Source organism: Rhipicephalus sanguineus, chromosome 9 (genome assembly GCF_013339695.2).
Source record: "Rhipicephalus sanguineus isolate Rsan-2018 chromosome 9, BIME_Rsan_1.4, whole genome shotgun sequence".
In the NCBI taxonomy this organism is placed as follows: domain Eukaryota; kingdom Metazoa; phylum Arthropoda; class Arachnida; order Ixodida; family Ixodidae; genus Rhipicephalus; species Rhipicephalus sanguineus.
The window spans coordinates 28,998,617-29,025,200 of record NC_051184.2 but is presented as its reverse complement, the minus strand read 5'-3'; the positions used below and the strand labels follow the sequence as shown (position 1 = coordinate 29,025,200).

At 46.3% G+C, this 26,584-nt stretch overlaps 1 protein-coding gene across 3 annotated transcripts in view; it reads left to right on the top strand.

The window, feature by feature from the left end:
- The window catches only part of LOC119404877 (tyrosine-protein phosphatase Lar), a 234,581-nt gene that overhangs the window by 136,990 nt on the left and 71,007 nt on the right, over positions 1-26,584 (top strand). For 2 of the 3 annotated variants that reach the window (XM_049419052.1, XM_049419053.1), the window contains exons 4-9: positions 13,398-13,682; positions 14,218-14,400; positions 17,211-17,321; positions 19,130-19,402; positions 20,243-20,533; positions 22,688-22,708. In XM_049419052.1, the coding sequence (XP_049275009.1) occupies positions 13,398-13,682; positions 14,218-14,400; positions 17,211-17,321; positions 19,130-19,402; positions 20,243-20,533; positions 22,688-22,708 (1,164 nt within the window). The remainder of the gene's footprint in view (positions 1-13,397; positions 13,683-14,217; positions 14,401-17,210; positions 17,322-19,129; positions 19,403-20,242; positions 20,534-22,687; positions 22,709-26,584) is intronic. The other variant, XM_049419054.1, reaches the window with a different exon arrangement.

Below are 26,584 nucleotides of genomic sequence, written 5' to 3'. Positions count from 1 at the left end.
GATTGATTGATTGATTGATTGATTGATTGATTGATTGATTGATTGATTGATTGATTGATTGATTGATTGATTGATTGATTGATCGATCGATCGATCGATCTTTACACAGACTCCAAGCCGCAGTAGTGTGTACAGTAATTGCTGTTTCAGTGAGTGAGTTCAACGCTGGGGAAAGTTCGCATATCTTAATGCGTATGCATTCTTAAGATCTTGTGTATCTTCTTTGTGTGCTACGTTTTTCTTGCGCTAAGTAATTTTTTTGTCAGTATGCACCAACTAGGCCCTCAAAAAGTCCTATTAATCTTAAGATACTTTCTCAGGAAGTCTATCTGTCTATAAGGTAACGCCTTTCACATAGGAATACATGGGGCTCCATTAGAAATACGTTGCAAGCATAGTGGTATATAGTGAATAGCGACTCAAAACCAGGACTTAACCAAGTGTGCCTGGGACTGAACCCTCGACTTTCCGAGCGTGTAGGGTGCCGAACCCTCGACTTCCTAAGTGTACAAGAACTCAGTCCCTGAACCTTATAACTGAGGTATCGAACCCGCGACCCAATCACATACGTTCAAAGTACGTGTCGTATTGAACCGTCGACCTTCCAAAATGTGTAGGGACTCGAACCTCGAACGTTCCAAGCATGTATAGTAGTATCAAAGACCAGGGCCGTACCCAGGAGTTTTTTTCGGGGGATGTTTGGGTGTATAACGGCTAACTTTGGCAACTAATGGTCGCTGTGAAGGCGTGAAAGTGTTTTAGTGCCACCCGAAAACTTAAAGCATGCAAAAATTTCGGGGTGTGTCAGAACCCCCTCAACCCTCCCTTGGTTACGGCCTTGTCAAAGACGATGTGTGTGTGTGTGTGTGTGTGTGTGTGTGTGTGTGTGTGTGTGAGAGAGAGAGAGAGAGAGAGAGAACGGGCTAGCGAGCCCTCCACCTCCTCGTGTACAGTCCGCTCTATATTAAAAAAGAATAACCTAAAAAAGAATAATTGATTGGCTGAGTTCATTACGTGTGCCGTATTCGTCACGAATAAATGGTAGCTTACAATAGTTGAGTTGAATCCCAATTCTTGTTCTCTAGAGAGGTGTTGCCACATTTACAACCTTGGACAAATTTTTACCCGCACGTGGCGCATTCACTGAGGAGTTAACAAAGCTCTGTCGATGGGATCAATCGATTCCTGCTATTAACGTCGCTGGCACAGCTATGTTGCAACCTACACGAAAGCGGCGACCCATTAAGCTATCATTTTCTACCGCTAAATGCCCTTTTGATTACGGCGAGGCTGTGGGATATGGCGATGGGATTGAGGCGAAGGGTGTTTGAATATCGTTGCGATCAAAGGCGTGCGCAGGGTTCCCCATCAGGGGGGGCAAAAGTTCATCGCAGCGCCCCCCCCCCCCTCACCCTACTAAGTCAATGTATGGGGCAGATTTTGTGCCCCCCCCCCTCTTATGTGACTATAAGGGTCAATGTACGGGGCAGATTTTGCGCCCCCCCCCCCTCTTAGGTGATTAGGGAGGACGGCCACCCCCCCCCCCCCTGTTCGCGCGCCTATGGTCGCGATCCATGACGAAAAAAATTTTAAAAATACCGCCCAAGCACCCTGTACAGGTGATTAACCAGCGAATCTGGAACGTGCGGTGTTTATCACGAGCTGGGATCTGTGGAAGTGTCTTCTGTTGTAGCCTTTGATTTCTTTATCATCACATTTAAGAGATGCGTGCTTCAAACTTTGCGTTTAGCGACGCTAGCTTAAATGATAATAAGAACACCTAAAGGACTATATATGAGTAGCGATTAATGCCGCGGTGGGTAACGTTCCTAGTCGTATATGCCGACAAAACATGAAGAGAAACTATCGAAAGCGCGGAGACGCTTCGAGGAAGCGTATGCTAGCTTCGCTTCTTCATTATATTTTCTGCGCACTCACATTTTCCCACCTCCAAGGCATATACACCTTCGCTGTAAAACGGAAAATTAAGCACCGCTTTATGAATTAAACAGGGCCGTGGAATAACGGGGATGTGACGATGACGCGGTGTCTGATGTTGCACAGTGATACAATGGCCACGTGTGTTTCCTAAAGTACGCGCGCGCGCGGCACACCTGCGACTATAGCACCGGTCGCGCGACCAAGTTAGTCGCAAAGCGACTGGTTGCAAAATGTCGCAAAGCGGCTGCTTTGGCTGAGTCGCTCTCTGCGCGATTTTTCAGTCGCGCGACTGCAGTCGCAAACCTTTGAACCAATCAGACGCGCAGGAACAGTAATGACTCACTGAATAACGTTATTTGGTCCTGAGGAGGCGATGGCCCCCTAGGGGGCCTTGTCTGCGGACGTCAGCTTATTTTGCAGGGCAATAGCAATTCGAACCGACGCGAATTCTGCGTGTCGACGGCCAAAAGTCGCACGCAGGTGTGAACGTCGGTCGCGTATAAAGTCGCTTTTTGGTGGCCAGTCGCAAAATGGCCGCGTGACCGGTGCCAGTCGCGGATGTGCATGAGTCTTTAATGAGGATGGCTTGGTAGGATAGTTGGTATTGCGTCTTGGAAACGTTATCACACACACAGAAGGGAACAGAGGAAGAAATCGCCGTGTCTTGCGTTTTCTTCATTTGCCTCCGCGTCTTTGTGTGCTGTAGCGCTTCCAAGTTACTCTTATGCATAGATACAAATAATGCAAAATGCATTATTCGTATGCTTTAGACATTCTACGTTTAAGAATATCGTAGGACATACCTTCGGCATCGGATTAAGATTTTGTATAGACCACGACGTTTTACTCTTGCACTCCCGCGTTTAGAGCGCGCGCGCACGTACCAAACAAATCTTCCGACACAGTTTGCTATCCTTGCAATTTGAAGTAGGAGAAACGTGAAGCAAAAGAAGACAAAGATGGTTACGAAAAAATAAGCATGCCAACTCCTACAGAAGGAACATTATCAACAAGTTCCGCAGTAGTTTTGACGCAGGGATGCAACAGCTGCGCCAATTGCGCCAATTTGATACAATTCCTTATTTTTGCGCCAAGCTGCGCCAAAACCGTGAAATTTGTTAAAATTGCGCCACGCTGCGCCAAAATGCCCGACCAGCTTAAAATTTTCTCAGTTGCGCAAATTTGAGCGAGAAATGGAGGCGGCGTTGGTCATCTACAGTGTGGGCATCGTCATCCAATACAGACGCGCAGACCCTAACCCTAACACCTTTGGGGAAAAAAAAACTCTCCGCAAGGACGAAGCAATGAATGCGATAGCAACAAATTGTAATGGCATACGAAGTGAGGCTGGCAGCAAACTGTTTTGTATCCGATCTCGCGTAACTCTACAAAACGTTTGTGTAAGATAATACGGCTGCTCCAGGGAAAGATGCTTTTGCTGCACAGAGTCTTCGCATTGAGAGCGCAGTACGTAGCAGAATATAGGAGCCGCCCGCTGATGGCTGCCGAGATAGCGCGCTGCGCGCCAGCGATCGCAACCGCGCCCTTAGAATCAAAGTTCAAAGTTGGTGCTCGAGCGACAGCCCCCCCCCCCCCCCCCGCCCCCCTCTTACGTCTTTTCATGCTCGTTCAAGACGGGCGGGGAGTTTCCTCTATGCTTCGGTAGCAGGCTTCCTGAGCGGAGTGGTGTTATCGCATGCGCCCTCCGAGCGACGGAGATGGGCTGGCTCGTTTGATATCTGCTTCAGCCACGTTCGTCGCCTGCACTCGCGCGCTTTTACCCGCGGTAGAACATACTATGCACAGGGGTATGTTATCAATTTGGACTTTATACGGGAGATGACGGCAAAAACTTGTCGAGAGTGTCCATATAGTTGCTATCGCAATAGAAAAGGACAGTAGTTCTCAAATGTCCTGATGCTTGTTTTAATGCGTGCAGAACGCTTTTTAAGCCACTTTTGCCGCAGTACAACGGTGTCCTACGGAAAAGCATACTGAGATTTAGAAGGGGCTATTAGGGGGGGTGCTAGCTGTCAGGGACACAGCACATTTTGTTCCTTAATTACTCATTCGTGTATGCGCCGTGTAATTACAGGTACTAGCATGATCGCTGACGTCTAAAAAATTATTGACAATCATTTGGAGCTGTTGTGTATGGCGTTTCTGCGGCCTTGAGGAACAATAGACAAAAGCGTATGCCAGTTTTCTTTCTTTGCTACCCCCACTTGCTCCTGCTTTACGAATCTCCCAAATTTCCAGGTTGCCAGGTTCGCAGGTCCACTATAGCATTTCCAATGCCTGTCGAATTATTTGACCGGTCCTGCAAATGCTAATGTGGACTTAGTCATTGTTCGCACTGTGGGGTGGCTCAACACACTGCTTTTATTGAAATAGCAGTGTTCATGTGCACTGTGCACGAATTAGCTGATGTTGGGTGGTTTTTACATATTTTTGTTTTCTTTTCTAAAAGTAAGCCTTTTTTGTTATACAGCTCCAAATATGGGATTTCGGGCTAAGAAATTCAGGTTTTTTTTTCCGTAACCTGCTCCAAATTTGGATTTTTGTGCTCCAAAAGCAACATTTTGCTGCTCCAAAAATTGCTCCAAATCCTATTTCGGCTGTTGCACCCCTGTTTGACGGAATCACTATCGGTATGTTCCTCCCTCACTGCAAATAAGGACTTGCATGTTCTAAGTGCTTTCAAATCATCAGTTCTACCGTATATAAATTTGATTAAGTTGGTTTGGGCTCCAGGACATAAGGTACTATTTCGGAGTCAAATGGCGGATGAGCTAGCTCTCTTCTTTGAATGGCCTGGTTATTCATGTATTACCGGCATCTAAATTCATTGTAGGTGCTAGATTAAGGAGGAAAATGGTGTTAGATGAATTTTCTGTACCGTCTATAACGACCACATTAGAATTTCAGCATTTGAATCATCATTGGAACAGCAAAATATGCCACACACGAGCAATTGAAGTCGCAATCACTAGACTACGTTGTCAAACTCCATATATAAACTTTTATTTACACAGAGCTGGTCTGGCAGCTTCCCCTAATTGTTGTTTTGGCGGAGTCCATGAGACAACACAGAATTATATCATTTTCTGTAAAAGATACTCCTACTTGCGCAAAGTTTCAGGTGCTGTTTTCCGACTCCTCAAATTAGATTTATGTGCACCAAATGTACTTTCTTCGGGGGCTTTGTCCCTTGTATACAGCGACGGGAAAGTTGCAGATGCATTGCAGGAGTTTATTAAATGTTCAAAGATATTCAGGCTAAAGAATCAGTCTTTACTCCTGATTTCCTGCTTTTCCAAATTGCTTTCTTGGTTCAATCTATCCGCTTCAATTCTTGTATCCGTGTTTTCCCATTCATCTATTCTTAATTTTTTTTTAAATTTTTATTTATTTCGTCTTTTTCGATAGACATTATCTAACTTGTAATTTAAGGATTTTTTTTTTTTGAAAACTACCCGGTTCTTAATTGGCCAATCCCCTAGCGTGGGTGTGTGCCATGGTTACAAGGCTCTACCCTACTCTACTCTGCATTCACTGCTGCCATATATGAGGGCTGTGCGACTGTCTTCGATAAGGGCACCGGCTCTTAATAGGTCTTGTGCGTATGCATAATTTACATGACAGTGTCTCGGGATCTTTTCGGACTGAGTGGCTAACAAAGACACGCATAGGTTGTCGCTGACCGTCGACGGAAGCTAGAGCAACGTACCGACGCACGCTAAACAATTCTTATGAGCAAGGAGGAAGGGCGTGGATGAACGCTCTGACAAAGAGTGAAGAAAAATTCGTGAAGATTTAAGAACGCACAAGCATTCATAAGTACAACGTTAATGTGTGTGTGTGTGTGTGTGTGTGTGTGTGTGTGTGTGTGTGTGTGTGTGTGTGTGTGTGTGTGTGTGTGTGTGTGTGTGTGTGTGTGTGTGTGTGTGTGTGTGTGTGTGTGTTGACAGGTACCGTTTTCTCTTTCCTTTAAGTTTGGCTTCACCGCATAATGCAGCTGTTATGTTGTAAATACTCCTGCTAGGAAGATAATCTGGAGGATAGACTTTTTGTACAGGCGACGTCTTGCTAATACTGCTTACCAAAATCGTGGTTTCCTCAGAAGAGCAAAGATCGTACAGTAAATAGTGCAAAGAACTGTAGCTTAATTGCAGGGGGCAACGACGAAGATGGAATTCGTAAGAACAATTCACATTGAGTTTGTTTTTGCTAAAACGCCTCGTTTGTTGCTGGAGAATAGTTCTCACTAACCTAGATTTAGCTTATACGCCCTGTGATTAATGCCGGGACGTTAGTGCCATTCCCGCATGTTTATTTTGAAATTGCCACTCTCTTAGTGTGAACAGATCTATCTACAACGTATGCATTTGCAATGTGTTATTATGAAAATAGGTGCTACGAAAATGAGGCATTCTTAAGTGTCTGAGATTATGAGGTCTGTATATGCATGTCCACACCCTTTCTTTCCCTTCTAGTTTATATGCATGATCACTCGCCACAATTTGCATTCAGGTTGGAACAAAAGAAGTCACCTGCATGGTTTGTTATTCCGGCATCGTACCCATGTTAATTTTTTCTCGCGCTGTTCGGTTGTCAGTGCCCTCGTTTTGTCGTCAATCCCATATATATTTTAAAAGCTGAACCACACACACACGAACACAAATGCTAAAAGCACTCGAAGCGATGGCGCGTTGATGGTCACTTTAAACGAGCCGTGAGCGCGGCCGCTTCCAGAAAAGAGCTCGGAGGCGCAATTACGGAGCACTGAAGCGGCCGTCATCAAATATGCACCGCTAGACGCCGTGCCGGCCCCCGCCCTTTAGACTCGGGCGTGACAGCGTTATTGATTGCTTTTCAGCGGGCGTTTCTGGACAGCGTCAGGTCGCTTGCTCTTTTCGTCTGGCAACGGCGAGAGAAAAACGCCGTCTTCGCCGTGTGGCCACCCTGTGCTGAAGGGTGCTCGCCGGCTCTTTATTGATTCCGGCGAGCGGCAAAAGAGTGCAATCTCAGTCGTCATTTTAAGGGGGTCATAAAGTCAGCTTAGCGGTAACCCTTCGCGTTTATCAGTACTTTCTGAACGTTTCGAAGGAAAAGAAACATTTCAGCGTTATGTAACTGCGGCTGGTTGCCTTGGTTTCGCGTAACCTTCCGCCAATTGGCGTAGGTTTGGCATCTCTCGGCACCCCCCACCCTACCCGCTTCTCTGGCTCGGAGGTACGGAGAGTGGGGGGTGGTGCAAAAATATCGAAGCAAGAGAAAAAAAGTGCCAGAAACTGACTGCCCCCCCTCTCTTCACCGCCTCTAGCACTGGCGCGGCTAGCGTTAGGCGTATGCCTTATCAAAGTGCCGACGTGAACGGAGCGTCCTTTTTCGGCCTCCCCGTGTAAAACTCGAAGAGCCAGCGATGTGAAATTTTAGCAGTGCACGCAGGAGATAGCGTTTTCGCCCTCGAAATGCGGTGTGTCGGCGTGGAGACGGGTCACACTACTACGACGGTGGACTCTTGATGTGGACGCCTATTCGGATGAAGGGTCCGCTATGCTCTGGCATCTCCTCCAAGTGCTCGTCTCGCTGCAAGTTGCGTCCGCGGTCCTCCCCACCGAAGGTCAGTTCAACCTCGAAAGGCCTTTACGAACGCCGTGCGCTATTTGCGGTTTCGATTTCCTTCGTGCGTCCGTCTCGGCGCTTGGGGACATCCCTCATCGCCGCGGGTGCTGCCATTGGAAGCAACACCGCACGCGAGAAAGCAAACAAAAAAATTAAAACGCTTCTACGTTTGAGCCATCGTCGAGCTCTGTCCCTGATTGTTCCAACGCGCTCACGCGCGCACGCATAAATGCACGCACGTCGCTGTGAGCCGTAATGTGGCGCCCGTAAATCTCGCGAGCACTTTCGCGAAGCGCCGCTCGCGAGCTGCGCGCGTTTGACACTTGCCGACGGGTGCAGCTCAATTCTTTGTTGACGCCAGTCCGTGCGCAGGTTCGCTCTGTAAACAATGAAAGCGAAAGTACAAACGCCTGTATCGCCTGTGGCTGAAGCTCTGTTGCAGTGCTCGCCATTTCATTCGTGTGGAAATCGTTTCCGGAGGCACTCCCCGTCGCGAACTGGCACGGAGCTTTACATATAATTGCTCGCTTCGCGTTGATTCGCAGGGCCACTGCAAGTTTTCGTAACCTTTGCCCTCCTAGCCAATGAAACAAATCGCCAGCAATACGAATTGTTTCAACTGCGTGCTGTGCGTTAAGTGCTATGCCGGACGCGATCGGCGTCGTACGTAATGCACGGTACTGTTTTCTCTGCAGTGTCTAGGGGAGGGGGGGGTCACGCCGGTAGTGACCAACAGATGCGAGCAAACCGTTCGATCTTCGAGTACCGGCCGTTTATCGGTCGCCACACTCGCGTGTTTTCGGTTTCGGGAACCGTGAAAGATACACGACGAACGTGTTCTTTGACGTGCGTTGCCCCGAAAGTCACCGGTGTAAACAAAATAAGCCGTCTAGTTTCCGACTCGAGCCGTGCCCGTTGCAAAACAACTTGACCTGTGCTAGTCGTTGCTATCATCGGCCGTAATCGGTTATCTAATCTCTCGCGCCTTTCGCATTGATATCCCCCCCCCCTTAACCCAACATTTCCCGTTACACCAAAAGCCACTCGATCGCCATAGGGGTTTAAACGCTACACTGCGAGGAAGGATTGCGAAGTTCCGTGCATCAGATAGCACCGCCACAACACGCGCTAAATTATGAGCAGCAAGATATATGTTAGCACTTTCGCTACCCCCTCATTGGCCATTAATGATCACCGCTATCTGGAACGTGACTTAATGACCAGCACCATTCTCTTGTTGCTCGTCCATTACGGGTTACGCGTAATTTGTCATCTTGTTGGTGCTGTAGGTATTTATATAGCGCCTTGCATGTCTTGCGCATTAAGGTCATCAACCCACACATGAATGTTTTGAACACTTGTATTGAAAATGAATTGTAGCTATTAGACAAGTAAACACTACAATAATTTGCTTCAATACGGAAGCAAAGAAACTGATTGATTCTCTAGTCTCAGAATTAAATGGTATTATTGTGCCCTTTTTTTCAGAAGTACATGCATTTCTGTTTCATATCGCTTAAAGGTGTTGTTCATATATGCCTGTACATTCATATAAGATATAAATTTAATCAATGGGAGCCTATGCCAACAGTGTAAGAATATTTTCGTTTATGCATGCCTGTTTTTGCTGGGTCATTCCATGTGGTCGTGGGTCTTTGAAGAATCTATCCGAAGGCCTTGAAACTGTTGCTGGCACTGCGCGTGTTGTGGCACTAAATTTAACTCCACAAGTGCGGCATCCGCACGGGCGAAAAAGACCTTGGCAGTGGCCGTGCGTTGTTTCCTGCTAGTTTTTGAAAACCCCGCTCACGCTTGAGTGGTCGCGAGTTAAAATGCTCGAGCTCGCGGCACACCTTCAGTCATGCTCGCCGGTGCGTGGCTGAACTGCACGAGATGTAGATGTCGACTTGCTGCATATTGCCTTAGAATGTGTATGTGCCGGGCAAATACAGTATGTAGGCAAAATTTTGCATGCCGACTCTGACATCAAGGTTTCCTGCTTTGCCCTCCGTTCTTTACAACTTTTGACATTATCATTCGCACTAAATCTTCAGACCTCTTTCTTTCTCTGTTGATAGACAATGAAAATGCCAAACCTTCCATCGTATCTGTTGCCTTGGGGGTGATGTCCGATGGACAGCAACCTCTGTTTGTACCAACAACAAGATGGCCAAGCATATATGTTTGTTCTTTGTTCCAAGATATTTAGCAACCTAACCAAGATTTCTTGGAAGTCTTCTGAATACTTTATGTTGAAATGCGCGAAATGTAACTATATTTGTTTACAGTGGCTTCAAAGTTCATGCACTAACATTTATTCTAAGCATTTTTCTCGTATTAAGGTACTATCGGCATCAAATGAAACCCAAACAGCGGCAAGCATTCGCAGTGGTATAGTGCGCACCCTCCTGTCGTCATCATGGACAGGTGCAGACATACAGTTCGGCAGCACCGCGCATATATGCGCACCTGTCCATGGTGAGAACTGGATGACATGCACTATACCACTGCGAATGCTTGCCGCTGTTCAGGTTTCATTTGATGCTGATTGTACACTAAATCATGAATGGAGTATAACACACAATTACCTTAGAGGAGAAAATGACAACAAAGCAAGCTTGCTCGGAAGCCTACCAAAGTTGGTAGGCTTCCCAGCAATCTTCCCTTCTCGTTTAGTTGCATGCATTAAGAGTGGCACTGGATGTATTGCTTGTCACACAAGAAAATGAGGCTGTTGCCATTGTGTGTGTTTCCCAGTTGCACAGGCCTGTGCGTTGGCAATTCACAAGCTGTAGCACAAAGCCCACGTGTTGGAATTTCACTAGAGTGCTCCTGACAAGAGATAGTCACTTTGCAAAGCAAATCTTGGAATTAAAGCTATTTACAGCTTTACACTCGCAGAAGGATACTTTTTGTTAGTCGTCGAGATGTCATGAGAGCTTTAATGAAAGTGAATGTTCGGTGTGTAAATTATTAAGAGCTGGTCGCAGAACTGTTATAAAGGACGCCTTTACACATAATCTCTTTCTACAGCTTCTGCAGAAAGGCCCTATGGACTTTTATTAGCTGCGAAAGTTGTTTGGAAGAAAGCAGTGTTGCAGTTCTTTTGTTACCTGATTTCATTATTCATAAGGTACTGCTGTAAATATTTATATGGCTGTGGCATCACCGTCTTCTACATAATTCTTACATTCATAAACAATGTCATCTTGTTATTTTCCAAACCACATTCTCCTTGTCCATTTAAAGTGCCCCTCACCACATTGCAAATTTTTATTACACATAAGTCATACGTGCCTTCTAAGCGGGCTTTATTGAAAGGATTTTTCAAGTCTGTTCATCGTTAGATAAGTTTGAAGAAAACAAACTGTGCCGTTACCTTGCTTCCAGGAGACAAGTGTCACACCCAAAGCCAACAATCTTTCTCTTTACTTCAGCCAGTGTCCACAAGTTCACAACTGCTAGAGGCACGGGAGCAAATCGTGTTAATGGGACGGGGTGTGCTATTTATATTATTATTATTATTATTATTATTATTATTATTATTATTATTATTATTATTATTATTATTATTATTATTATTATTCTCTTTATACTTCGCCTCATGACTTACGTACTGCGGGCTCCACTCTGGGTAAAGACACGCCGTGGTCAACAACATTAGGAAGAGAGCTCGTCTACCTAGACAAGTGCGTTTTACTTAAGTAGTGACTTTCGTTCCTTTAATCTCCCTTGAGGGAATGGAGGGTGCGGCATTCTGTTTTAAATTTCAACCATTTGTCACACAGCGCAGGCGGGTCGTATTTTGCGGACACCATCACTGACTGATCTATGTGCCAAGCTTGTTTGTTTGCGAACCGCCACGGTGGTCTAGTGGTTATCCTCTACTGCCAACCCAAACGTCACGGGATCGAATCCCGGCCACCGCGACCACATTTCAATGGCGGCAAAATGCCAGAGGCTCGTGTGCTAAGATTTAGGCGCACGTTAAAGAACCCCAGGTGGTTTAAATTGCTGGAGCCCTCCACTACGGCGTCTCTCATGATCACATCGTGGTTTTTGGATGTAAAATTCCAAAAATTACAATGTTGTTCATTTGCGATGCATGAACCTTGCGAGGAGCCCGTAAACTGGACAGTGTCACATTCTTCCATTTGGCCAATGACAACACGTGGTGGACTCCCTTCAAATGCAACTACAAGGGCGCAAGAAAATGGGTTTCATTTGTCAGTTGTTCCGTTTGCTAAGACACCAAGCTAATGGTTAGACAAGGTGCAGATACTTTATTGCCAACAGTGGATAATGCGGGCAACGTAATCGCAAGAAAGCGAGAAGTATTTATTACTTATCTTGCACACCGCCACTGATAATAAAATACAATGGCTGCAAGGTCAAGCACTCCTCATGATTCATGTTTGCCGATTGCAGAATCTTTCTTTGAGAAGCAGGCTTCACGGAAGTGTCCGGCAGCTTCTTCCGTTCCGGAAGAATCTTTGTGAAAGTGCATTTAGGGATCCCGTAGTTCGTAGCTAGCATCATTTTTGTGATGCAACCTTCCTCAAATAATTAGCTTTCTCCTTCGTCTATTGTGTGAGCTCGCTCTGTGCCTGCTTTGATGCACCAAGCGAGCTCATCGACCTGGTAAGCTAACGCCAAACACAAGCATGACTACAGAACAAATAAGCCACCGCCACAGTGAAGAGAAAAAGCATGCATTGGTTTGCATTATAAGAACAGTGAATCAATGAACAACTAAACACAAGATACAAACCGAAAGAGCTTTCTATACAGCGGCGGCCTTGAAATTAGAAGTGGCTTGGATTGGTATAATGGTGATGGCATAGTGGTTACAGTCAGTGCAAGTTCTTGGATGAAAGAGCCACTATTCATATAGTACTCCGTTTCATACATAGAGTACAATGCTATGGAAGCTAAGGAGACTTCTCGCAGTAGATGCGTTCGAACAACGAAATAGTTCAGTGAATTTACTACCCATAATGTGATTGTTTTTTTTGTTTTTTTTAGGCTTAGTAATAATTGAATGTGCTTCGTACATTAGGAATAAACAAACCCCGTAATTTACACGGTTGTCAATAGGTTGTGGAACGTTTTAACGTCTGTTTATTTTCATATGGTGGCCTCTGCGATCAGCTCTGAAGCGTGCAGCCGGAACTAATCGCGGAGGCCAAGCACATTCTTGACCAAACTTCTTGCATAGCTTCTACACCTGATGCACCTGATGCACCCACCCTCTCCCTCTTATATATACCAGTTTGTATATGCAATGTAACTTATTAGCGCAACAAAATGACACAAGAAAGACAACAAAATGCAGTGCTACTCTCAACTGACATCATTTAATTGCATCACACACCTTTAATAAGAAAATATAGATCTGACGATTATGCGCTGTAAGCACAATGCACAGAAACCAACAAGGACACGTCAACAACAGAGCATTCTCATTTAATAGATTTTTAAGCCCAAACCGACAGAGCAAGTATGTATCATAATGTGATATGTACTACAGGGTCTGTCAAAAGTTTCCAGGCTGCTATCCCATTTATTCCTATGGCAGCGTGGCCTGGGAACTTTTGACAGAACCTGTACATATATACACACAAGCACGCATATGCCTTCAACATTATCGAATTAAAATCTTCGCTAATCCCCTGTCTTTATGCACGTTTGTTCGAAAAGACGCAATGGTTACATTGTGTATGTGGTCAATGCGAGAAGTGTACCAAATAGAATAGAAGACGGGCACTTTTATTTTTTTTTACAAATGGCCTTTTTGATTCAAAATATTCAATTCTATTTATTTACAGATCCACCAAGCATTGTCGTCTTTCCTCGGGACCAGACGGTGGTGACCGGTCGGGTGGCAGTGTTCGTCTGCACGGCTGTCGGCAACCCGCGCCCGCAGATCGAATGGCGCAAGAATGGCAAGCGTGTCTCCACCAACCGCTACACGGTAACCGAGATGACGGGGGGCTCGGTGCTTCGCATCGACCCCGTCCGCGCCGGCAAGGACAACGCCACCTACGAGTGCCTCGCTGAAAATGGTGTTGGTGAGCCCGTCAGGGCTCAGTTCACGCTCACTGTACTAGAAGGTGAGGGCCAATCAGATTGTGCATGCTATAAGTGGCTTCAGACGGCCGTTTTTGGCGCCGTAGTTGTCCACCGCCTCCGCCGCCGCCGGTGTTCGTAACCGCTATCGTACGAAATAAGAAAAAAAAATGAAATCAGAAAAATATATCCAGGATGGAACAGCGTTCGAACCCTGGCCCTCTGCGTGGAAGCCCAGTATTCTACCTCAGAGCCATACCGATGCTTGATACTGCTTTGCAAAAAGACCCTATACAGGCTTCATGTCGGGAAGGAACCACATTAACATGTGTAATATAGCATGGTAGAAGAGTAAAAGAACAACCAGTCAGACCATAAGTTATCCTTTAAACTCCAGTGTTGTCGACGTGCCTGGTAAGCCCACGATGTGCACACAACTACTACACTTACAAAAACATGTTGATCCACCTCGTAACGCTTGGTCAAAAGCCAAAAAATGCAGCATAGGACTACTCGCTGACTACTTCGCATGAAAGGGATCTGCCGAATTTGTTATTTCCTCTTTCTTCGCTTTGTCAGAGAACCAGATTCCACCGGGCTTCCCGCACTTCAAGCTGCTGCCCAACCTTCAAGGCGTGGAGCGCAACCGCAGCGCGCTGCTTCCCTGCAAAGCCGAGGGAGACCCCGAACCCAGGCTCTCCTGGCTCCGGAATGACATCCCCGTCGACATGTCCAATCCACGATACTCCCTCGCAGCTGCAGGCAAGTGGACGCTGTTCCGTGAAAGGTCCAACGGGCCGCACCATTCCTGCGCAACCTCATAATCAGCTACGTTAAATTCCAACTGGAACAAAGCTTTAGACAGCTTAAAGAGACTAGAATCAGATAAAACTTTAAAAGCGTGCGGCATTTCCTCCGCAAAGACGGATGCACAAAAGCCTGCACCAATGGGCGCGCACTCCAGACAGGTCATGAGCTGTACTGGCATTCAGCCCACCTTCGGGGAACATTGCTGAGCGCACGAGTGGGACTATATCATTAGTTGCGGAGGCGATCGGCTGTTGTGCTTCGGCCGTCTGGGCGGGACCTCTCTGGACTTCTGAAGTTGTATCCTACTATAGTTTAGGATAGTGTAGGTAGAGAGAAACATCTGTGTCAAGTGGTCGTTGCCACTACAATGCGCGACGTTAACCGTTTTAGTGCGGTAGTGCAATGTTAATCGTTGAACTAACACTGCAATCTTGCCTTTTGAACTTCTGGTGTCATTGTAGCTCTCAATGACAGCAGGACTGCACCTAACATCTGCCCTGCCTAAAATGACAGCCTGTTCTGGTAACTAAAGCGGAAGGCACAACATTGAACATCTGTCAAAATTTGTTTTATTTGCCTTTCAAACTGTAACCCTTTCACTGTTGGGTGTTCCTGGCTATGACGCACTCCCAGTGTCAGCCTGGTTTCGAGAATATCAGGGAAGCTTTAAATAATCAACTTCTTGCACATCTGGTTGAAGAGCCACGCTCGCGGACGGTCTGTGTGACGTGTGGAAAGGAAACAGCGTGGATGGGAAATTGCGTTCCTTCCACATATTCTCGGTTTGGCGTGCACGCTTCCGGGATGACTGCCCCACTATACAGTAAAAGCTCGTTAATTCGGATTTCTAGGGACCGGAAGAAATGTCCGAATTAACCAAATGTCTGAATTATCGAATGGTCGAAATAAACACAATAAATGCAAGAGCTTTTTCAACATACCTTTACTTTACAAAGTAATCGCGGATGCGTGTCTGTTTTCCAGCAGAAATTCGCGCGGACACAATTTTTCTGAGCCCTTCAAGGTGCTCAGCAGCTCGCATGCTGTCTGCAGTGCCAAAACAAAATTCTTCAAGGACGACGAGGGCCTCCGCGACTTCCCTCACAGTGCGGGGGGGCCAGTGTGGCTCATGGTGTGGCTGCTCCTCTTCAGGCTCTTCGTTCTCGGATTCGTTGCCATGCATCACTTCCTTGACAATTTGCTCATCAGTCAGACAGCCGGCAGTGGCAACGCCATCATCAATGCCGATATAATCCTCTAGTGTCACTGCATCAGGCATAACACTTCCGAAATCCTGCCCATCGTCGGCACCGTTGTCCGGCGACACTTCGGCATCGCTGGAGTCGGGTACAACAAAGCCACTGTGCCTGAAACAGTTAGCAATGGCGTGCGCAGGCATGTTCTGCCACACATATGCAAGAATGCTAACTGCGCTCAGGAGACTCATGTCATATTGTTTGCCGACGTCATGGCACAGGAGCAACTTCTTGTCAGCAGAGCCCATTTTTCAGGGCGCGCAAAATTTCTACTTTGGTGGTGAAGTCCTTCGCCTCGTACTTGGGCCGCGTCGCCGGCGTTGATATCGGCGGAAAGTGCGTTCACATGAAAAGTCAGCACGAAAGCACCAGCAAAAATCAAGCTAAAGGAGCCATACTGAATCATTCCTCGATAAAACGACATTCAACGATGCAGCACACCAACGGGAACAAAGCAATAAAATGGCACCGGCAACAGCCAGCAACAACACACGCGAAGAAAAGGCGTTCAATCAGTCTCAAGTCAAGCCAAGTCGACAATTGATGTCCATGGCGATGCTGCGTTTGAGCTTCACTTTTGTTCCGAATTGTTCTTTTTTCGTTTTCGAGCCTCGCCAGCAGCCCGAAAGTCGCCGAATTATCCGATTTGCGGTCAAATCTGTTCGAAATAACGAGCGCCCAGTCTTATAGAGTGATGCGTGTATTTACAAGGACAAGATGACGTGTCCGAACTAACCGATTTTCCGAATTAACGAGAGTCGAATTAACGACCTTTTACTGTATCAACACCAGTATCTGGTGTTGATATGGTGCAGGTGAAACCTGCGGAAGATGGCAGAACAACCCTTGTACCCGTAGTCGCGCCCTCATACCCATAATCACACACACGTCGCATGGTCGCTCAGCCCGAGATCGCTCTGTACTCTTCAGTATATGTACCAACACCTCGCGGGGTGAAAATAAGCTTCTAGAAAGGTTTGACAGATGGCGCAACCAGTAAAAACACGCCAGCTTTGCACTTCGACACAAATTTTTGAACACACAATGGAGAATGTACCGGTACTTCAGCAACAGCAAAAGAGTTAAAGATGTGGCACTCAGTATCAAAACTGCTGAGAGATAGCGGTTAGCCATCCTGTTTTTAACATGCCAGATGCTTGGGTGTGCCAGCCCATGGAAACTAGTGTGTAGTCAATTGGGGTGATCTACGTAGCAAAATATTGATTCATTGAGATGTGTCATCTCTTGTAAACTGTTGGAAAGAACGGGCTTTTATATGGCAGATCAGGCTGGAAAGAGGTAGAGATTGAACTTAATGCTTGTATAGCTTATCGTACTGTGCATTCGTAGGTCTGTCTTATTTCGCTATGTTTCCATTTTTTGGTTTTGTGTAAGGCGGTATATTATTGCTTACTTTTTCAGTGCGAGGAGGTGGAAGCACAGTCTGTTGCCTGCAGAGATTACCTGCCTTTTCTCACGATGTCATTTTCAATACCCCCTGTACAGGTTCACTACAGATCTTCGACGCACAGGAGGAAGATCAGGGCAACTACGAATGCATCGCAGAGAACAGTGTGGGCACTGCAATCTCGCCCATGGCAACCCTCTTCGTTCGCGGTAAGTAGAGTTTTCGTGCTTGAAGCAATGAAACGAAAACAATTAGTCAAAATCATTCAGTCCTTTTCCCGTCATGTTCTAGCAAGGACTGCAAAAGCTGTGTGCAAGTGCATTTGCAACGCACGATACTTCTCAAACCCGATGTTTATCCATTGCACTTGCGAGTTTATGGGAGGAGTGCACACGCAGAAGACATGAAAAAGCGAACACATTAACATTTTAATGTGTTTTGCATGGCGTGCGCTGCTGCCATAGCATTGTCACGAGAGATTGATGATTTCTTTTTCTGTTATTGCTAGTGCTTGTCTCAGAGAAGATCACTTGTTTTTCTTCCTCATTGTTTGCTTTTAAAAGGAAGTACAGGGCAGTCCACTTATAAAGATATCCAAGTGCCAAGGAAATCCCATCGTTATAACCGATAATTGTTATAAGCGAGTTGAGAAAAAAAGAAGACCTGGGTGGGCTGCTCAACCACATCGTCAGAGTCATCGCTCTTACCACTGTCCACAGAACGTCTACGCGCAACTGTCGCCTCATCACTGAGGCACTCGGACGTTTCCACAACATCGTCTGCATGAAGAAAGTTGTCAGACCCCCCCAACGCAGCTTCATTAAGTGCCCACCACAACTCCGGCTCCCCTTGACAGGACGTCCCGACGTCCCGTCCACGGCGAAACATAAAACGGAGGCAGTTGTGGAGAAAGACTGTCAAAGCACGGTGCACACAACAGGTGAATGAGCCAATGTTGGTGCGACCGGCCATGCAGACGAGGCCAAAGTGGTAGCTCCGGGAGGGGAGTTCGGAAGGAAAGCTCCTCCTCCTCTCGCTTCCTCGTAAGCGGCGCAGTCAACTCGCTTTCTCAGGGGGTGGACGGGGTGCGAGGTGCATTGCGGCACATGCCGTCAGCACGGAGAACCATTTTCGGCATGCACTGTAACCAGACTAAATCGCTATATGCAATATCGCAGCACTGGAGCATCGTAATAAGCAGTTTATTTTACCACATCCGATATATTGTTATAAACGGTATCGTTATAAGTGGACTCTATTGTAATTTATATCGCAAGGAACATGAAAAAATTGATTACAAGAACTGTATGTATAAGGATAAATATTTACCATGATGGCTGTGAATTGTCATTCACTGAAGGGTAGCACAAACGCTATGGAGAATACCCGCAAGGGTTAAAAAGCCTGTTTGCAGTTGAAGAAAAATTTATCCTTGCTCGGTGGTTAGACCTGGGGACTGACATCTTTCTGGGGCATTTGTTCTGCCATCAAGACCATTCATTCCAGCACTGCCGATCACACACGACATTTCACTGCAAGTTGGCTTTACTCGAACAAGTATGTGACACAGTGTGGCATTTTGACAAACTGGGGTGAAAGAGGGTGGGAAAATCGTTTCCCTTTCCAAGACCCGTAGCTCAGTCATGGATCAGACAGCAGTAGGTGGGCGAAGCACCGCATAGCAATTTGAATGAGAAAATGTACCGTATGCTGGGTGCACGTGAAGCACTCACAGAATAGAACGTGTTAATCTAGGATTAACTGATGCACATGCTTTCGTTTCTACCAACTGCAGTTTCTGTGCCATCATTGTGATTCTTGGATCAGAGTACGCATCACTTTTAGTGACCAGATTCATTTCTACGTGACATAGTATACTGGTGTGAATGCATGCATGAATTACTCCACTTAAACCTTCCTCATCACATTTCATTCCATGAGCACTGTACATGTGTGAGTACCGTTACATGAAATGTTGCAAAAAGTTCACATTGGCTATGCCCTTAATTTACCGCAGTGCGACGTGTGCCGCCATACTTCTCGATTCCGCCGGAGTCGACTTACGAAGTGTCTCCGGGTGCCACGCTGAACCTGACCTGTGTGGCCGTCGGATCGCCCATGCCATTCGTGCGTTGGCGCAAAGGTCACGTGGACCTGACCGCCGACAGTGAAGTCCCCGTAGGCCGCAATGTCCTGGTGCTGGAAAACGTCCGCGAGTCGGCCAATTACACCTGCGTGGCCGGCTCCACGCTCGGCAGCATTGAACACGTCTCGCAAGTGCTCGTCCAAGGTGAGAGCCTATCGCCGCTGAATTCTTAAATGGGACTTGACTTCAAGCCCAGATCTGCCTCAAGCAAGTGCGACTCAAGGCAGCCCTCGGCTTGAATGTGCTCGAGTCTGCCATTGCACTTCATAAACCCTTCTCCCGCCTTATTTGTGAAGAAAGTCGGAGCCCGACGGCAGTGCAGCACGCCTGGGTGTGAGAGTATTGAAATGATTCACTCTTATTCAAGTTTAGAAGCTTCGATATAAGCAGATTATTGTAAGTCATTAAAAGGCAAATGCGTTAGATGCCTCATCAGAAGCAAAAAGTGACCAGCCTAGGCATTGGCGGTGTCAACACGGGTGATGCAAAAGATCATCATCATGTGATGATCATGTGGCCACAGTCTCGAAATTTAGTCCTGCAAGGACCAGCACAGTGAAGAAGCATGGAGAAAGGGGGGCGGGGAGGATTTTGAACAAAATATCAACTGACGTTGCCATTTGAAAGAAGGCCATTCCCACGTCTCATATATGGGTCATTCCTGAAGGGCATTTGACGTCAGGACCTGAGAAACATATTTATACCGGTCACCAGAGTGGCCAAAATCTGGACGCCGATTCTGAAATATGATAGTTTTTGTTGCAAGGTTATGATTCAACACTTTGTGACCACATGGGCCACCTCACAAAATATATGGGACGAAGGCAGTCATGTGTGAGTTGGGCCACTAGTGAAAGGTCTGTGGGCTGCATGTTTGAGGCCCCTGATCTAACTCAGTAACTAATTAAAAAAAAAACGCCAAACTCTGCGATGTCTGGTATCATCCTGCTTCACGACGTGTCCTTCCTTCCTTTGTCACATCAGCACTACCTCGGTCGCCCACCAACCTGGCAGTGTCGGACGTGACGGCCACTTCGGTTCGGCTGTCGTGGTCCTACGAGGGCAGCGGCTCGGACAGCATTCGCTATTACGTGGTGCAGTACAAGCCGCGCCAGGCCAACCGCGAATACAGTGAGACAAGCGGCATCACCATGCCTTACCACCACATCAGGGACCTGAGCCCGTACACAGAGTACGAGTTCTACGTCATCGCCGTCAACGACCTCGGCCGGGGATCCCCCAGCGTGCCAGTCACCGTCACGACAGGGGAAACAGGTTGGCTTTTGATGGCTTCCACTTGGCGCCATGTCATTGGTGGATATTTCAAATCTCCAAAAAAGGGAGAGGAGTGCTTGCTCTGGTAGGGGTGCTTGCTCGGGATTTTACGGTACGTTCTTCAATACGGGGTATTATTTTAAATTGCTTATACACTTAAACCTCGATATAAAGAACACGGATATAACGAATTATCGGTTATAACGAAGTAAATGAAGAATAGTCTTGTCATAGCTACTGTGTTACAAATAAACGTTTATAACGAATTTTCGGATGTAACGAAGTTATTTTAGTGGCAGATGTGACTTTGTTATAATGAGGTTTGAGTGTAGTGACAATTCCATAGAGCACTTAAAGCATAGAAAATTTGGGCGTGTTTCTCCTATTTTTTTTTTCCTGATACAGCTTGGGAGTTCAGGGTTAAATGAACCTGGTCAGCTTGCATTAACCAGTAAAATATTTTCTTGCTATTTAGAGTGGTCTACTCAGCTCTAAAAAGTAGCACTATTTTAGTCTTTCTCAAAAAATGTATATACATGGTTTAAGAATTTTAACATGCAAATGATGCGTATGAGTTGCATTCAGAATAAGTCGCTACTTGCAAGTCGCAGGCATTACCCCAAAAGCAGTAAAGGCTTTTCTTTTATCTTTTGACCATAGCCTGTAAGCAGCTTCAAAATTAGGTTGCTTTGTGGAAAGAAAACTTCTAAGAAAAATTTGTCTTGTATTCAAATTCCCATACAGTCTGGTGAGCTCTATATATTTGCCTTAATTCAGTTGAAGGATAATATGAAAAGATCTTCAACCCTAAATGTTGCATTCATTTTTCTTTATAAGCTGTATCATAATGTTTATTCTATGTCGGTTGTCTTGAGATTGATTTATTACCTGCCTATTATTACAATTGCAAAGTGCCATGTTGCTTACCAGGGAACAGCATAGGTATCATGGCGGAACGTATAATTTCTAAGATAAGGAGACAAGTCAACCATGATCAAATAATGCATTTATGAATTGAAATAGTCAATTTTTTTAAAAGACAGCACACGGTGCCTTTATTAGTGCCACTTATCTGGTTCCACGCATTATTCGAAAGTCGTACAAACAAAACTGTGTGTTTGCAGAGAGATAAGAGAACTGATCATCAGTGGCCGTACTAGGAAAGTCTCAACCTGGGGTTGTAATCTTGCTGGCGCACATTCGGAAACACCCTTAATGCTTTCATCTCCTTGGACAACCCAGAGCCTCCGAAAAGATGGAAACCTTCCGTTTGCTTTGCTGTGGGAATAACCTTGAATTCCATCACACAGAGCTCATTAGCTTCCCGATCACTTTCGCGGAGATATTGCGCGACTGAGCACAATACACACTGGTGTACTCAGCCGACGGCATTCCTAGCACCATGTGAAGTTGCTATGTTCACACAATGCAAGAAATGCCGTTGGCCGCATGCTACAATGCAACTGGTGCCCAAACGAAATCTCGCAAGGGTGATCTCTTCATTTTTTCTGCTTCTTCTTCTTCTCAAAAGTGATTGCCACAACGTTCAGAGTGACCTGTCTTTGTTGGAAGAAGGGGAATTGTTCGAGGGGCTCATTTCTTTTGTTAGACACAAGCAAATGAATCCAACTGACGTTTAAGCAAAGGAAAGCATGAGGGACATTATTTGTTGTTTTTAACTGTAGTTTAGTAATTATGACATAAGTTGAAATGAATTTAAAGTGGACAAAGAAGCACCCCTTCGAATTGTCTTTGGCTTAGGTAATTGTCTGCTGGATTCATTTGGCTGTTTTTGTTGGGGCACAGCCCTGTCAAGGACGAGTTCTCCTCGGAAAATTGGCTATCGGCTGGAATTCCTTTGCTTTGCCTGTGTTGATCATCCAAGAGCGGTGCCACATTGCGTTGCCACAATTGCACTGCTTTTCTTTTTGCCGTTGTTGTGCCGAGTGACCAACGTGCGAAGCTTGTGCTGCTGCTGCTGCCGCCGCCGCTGCCGCAGCGCGCTTTTGCTTGTGCGTGTGTGTTTGCTGCTGTAATGACTGCTCCTTCTTTCTGTTCTCTCTTTCTCGCTTTTTCCCTCTCACTGTGTCCTCGTCCCCTCTCTCGTCTCGTTGGCCGCCTTGTCGTTCTCCCCTCGCCTCCCGTAAACATCAGCGGATCTGGCTGGAGGGAGCAGTAAGTGCTAGCACTGCTTAGGCCAGATGCTTTCTCTCGCATTTTCTGAAGTCCATCCTCTACTTCATTCCTCATTCCCTGAATATCCCCCTCCCTTTTCGTTTTCTTGGCCTTTTTTTTTTTTCAAGGAATACTGACACGAAAATTTTCAGTTGTCATTTTTTCATGTCAAATGAAAGGCCAAGTCCTCAAAAGCCCAGAAAATATACTGGTAAGCGTAAATGCACCCTGAAAAATTAATTACAGTATGTTTTCAAAAGCTAGTTACGGTTCCCACTGTACCCTGACGTCACAACACGTTATGAGCCTCTCGTCACGTGCTCGTGCAATATAATCGTGACGTTTCCACGGCCGCTCTGCTCTGTGGCTCCATTGGTAACGCACAAGCAGCCGTTTTGAATGTTTTGGTGCCTGACATCATCACAACTAGCCAAACTGGTGCTTGAAGCCACCAGAATTCACACTGTAGCCTGACGTCACGCTAGTGTCGACGTCAGTAGGTGTGTGATGCAAAAATCGACTGATGTCGAAATAAAATACCTATCAGCATTTACTGAGCTTTACACTTACTCAGAGTCGTCTCCGTATACAGCAGATTTGTATGACAGGGTAAACAGATTCAAAAAGTGGTGTCAGTACCCCTTCAGCCGAGTGTGCTGCAGACAAGAGTTGCGTTGGCTAGCTTCTTGTGGCAGGGTGCCCCGTGCACAGAAGGCAGTGCAAGGAAGCCTGCGTACCCATGTGGCATTGCATTATTGCTTTATTCATTGCAATACTAGCTTTTCACTAAGCTTACACAAGTGACTAAATGGCTTTCTTTGCCTTTTGTATTGATTATCATTGTGACATGCTCACATCCACCGATGTCAGACAGTTAATTACAAATTAAGAAAAAAGATTCATGCAAATGTGACTGACTGTTCATTAGACGAAGATAGGAAATCTGCAGCTGTCTTTTGGCCAAGAGTAGCAATGAAGCTACACTTGCGAATATTTTCGTAGCAGCCTTCAGCATCAGTTTCTTTCATTGCAGGAGGAAAAGAAAACATGACAGAATGACATGTTCAGTGTAGATCGTGGTATTTTCAAGTAGTGAAGACGAATCGATGTGTCCGTGTACGTAGTTCCTGAAAGTGTGGTGCAGTCAAAAGTACTAGCTCAGGTCACTGCTTATTTTAATACTGTGCCTAACTGAAGTACGACAAAATGTCACCATCAACCAGCTGTATTCCCTTTATCTGTTACCATGAATCTATCAATGGCAATGCAGTTCCCCCAAAGAACTTTTTTTTTTTCTCTTTTAGGAAGAGGTCAATGATGCAACACAGGAACATATTAAGTATACAGTGAAACCTCGTTAATACGTACCTGCCGGGAACGCGGCATAACTACGCACTAAATGGTAGTACGCATTAAACACCAAGTACAAATTTGCATCTCCTAGCGTACGCCATCGCCGCCAGCAAATAAATAGAGTGCCACAGCAAATATTGCCTAAAGTATCCACCGCAAAGCCTTTTCTTTCTTTTTGCCAAAGTGGTGAAAAGATCCTGCCACACTCGCACGACCGCCCGATAGCGCGTAGTGGCGACGCCGAAGAACATTTCGAAACTATTGCAGGGTCCGGGATACGCGGTCAACGCAGTGACCGACGTAGCGACAGAACGGACAGTGTCTGCTTTCCGCGGTATATGTGCGTGCGTCTAACCGCGATCTGCTACTAAACGAAAACTGACACAGTTCCAGTGAAACGCGGTACGGCCGCGTGGCGCCGATCGTCTCCCGGCTAGTTGCGTGCAGCGCGTCACCTACTCGGCTCACGCCGTCACTACCGGGCCGCTTGCTGTGCCGCACGCGCGCATTTATCGTGGGAATGTTGTTCGTAACCACTTCGCTCCAGATCGTGCACAGATGCGGCGAGTAGCTTGTTCGGTTAACGCAGCAATGACGAGCTTCATGCAAGCGATGCGCACTCCGCGATGCTCTATCGGTCCTGGCAGCGGACGGAGGCGCTTTGGGTGGTCGCCTAATAAAAGCGGGCAGTATGGTTACAACTGCGCTACGCTTGCTGTATCGTACACGTGCGTTTAGTGTGATAGCGTCAATGCAGCGAGGTTTCTCGGCGCCCGCGACCCGCAACGCTAACTACGCAACAGCGATCTGCTTTCGCTTCTACAAAGCGGTGCGCGCCTGATGACGGCTTAGTAGCGTTTGCTGTCGGGCTAGTTGGTACATGGCTGAAGTTCTTCGTCCCTGCCCGAGCATTTGTGCCATTAATTCAACTTCAGCCTTGAAGACGGCCGCGCGCAACGAAGCGGCAGCGATCGGCGGCCCAGCGCGTTCAGGTTGTCGCCTAATAAAAGCGTGCAGTAGGCTTAAAAAGTAGCGCTGCGCCGCACGCGTGCCCGAGCAGATAGCTGAAGATACTTATTGTGATAAGGTTGTCGGCGATAAGTCATGTCGGCGCATTCGTCGGTGGCCGCCACCTCGCCTTCGTTCTTTCCGGATGCTTAACCGCAAAGGTGTCGCCGCAATCGCGCGGAAGTCGGAATCGGGGATCGACTGATCTGCGCACTTCTCAAAAAGGCGGAAGACCTTTGGCGGCACATTCTGGCATCGGGAAGTTGAGCGGCGCAGTAAAATATTATGGCACAAAAAGTTATCGCGGTACGCAGGGTACGCACTAACCGGTAGGCATAGGGCGAACCACTACGGCTTAAGCGGTCAGCGAATGCATTGGGCTCTATGGGACTCGGTCGGGGATTCGTCGCAACTACGTTTTAACCGTTAGTACGTTTAAAGCGGGTACGTATTAACGAGGTTTGACTGTAGTAGTATGTCTAACATCTTTTGGGACACTAACAAGTTGGCACACACAAACTCTGCTTTTCCTTTGTTCGCTCTTCCAATATTTCACTGTTCATCTAGGTTGGTTTGTTCTCGCTGCGCTAGAGCACATTATTGACAAGCACTCAAGAAGGCCTCAGCTTTAGCTTTATGTAAAACTTTTTGCCTGATCCTGTGTCCTTTTTGTTCCCGGTTCCTCCCTATTCCTGTCTATTTTTCTTCCTGACTCGGCTGTTCTGAGCAACAAAAAGCCCACCCGGGTCATCCTTCCTATTCACAACCTTTTGGATGCAGAATTCGTTGTACTGTTGCAATCCTCTGACTCTTACTTGTACATTACGTGGGCATAACTTGAAAGTTAAAACTGAACTTAATTGTAAATTAAATACTGTATATTTGTTCAGGTGATGATTGCTGTTCAGTGCTGAGTGCCAGGTTACTTTTTCCTGCTAAATGCAAACGTCAGACAGGACTGTTTGATGCAGTAGACATGGAACTTTTTTGGGAACTGTAATATTTTGTTGTTAAAAGTTGGTGAGATCGCAGGCACTTCTCAGTAAGCTCACTGAGCAGTCTCTCATTGCCTGCAGTTATCTGCTGTAATTATGTGCAGTGTCCATTGCGTCAAGTACTGCTCAGTTAAACTACAGCAGAGAAATGCACCAGCAAATAGATGTCTCGTTACAAAATTAAAGCCAGTAGGTGGTTCCTTTGAGAACATCTAAGCGAAGAGCATATTTGTACAGCATATTATTTTCATGACACTTAAGACAACTCCAGAAGACATTCTTCAAACCTTATGGCAGTGCAGCAAGTTTCTGTGATGCAGTTGTACAGTGCTTTTGAGCATGAAGCACTATGTTCGATTTCTGACCATGTGGATGTAACAACAAAAATTTTCACGTACTACTACTGTACATACTTTAAAAGTACCTCAAGTGGTCAAAACTACCTCTAGTTCTCTGTTATGACTTCTTTATTAGGCGAGTTGTTGCTTGAAAAGTAAAGCCCTTGAATCAAGCTACAAAT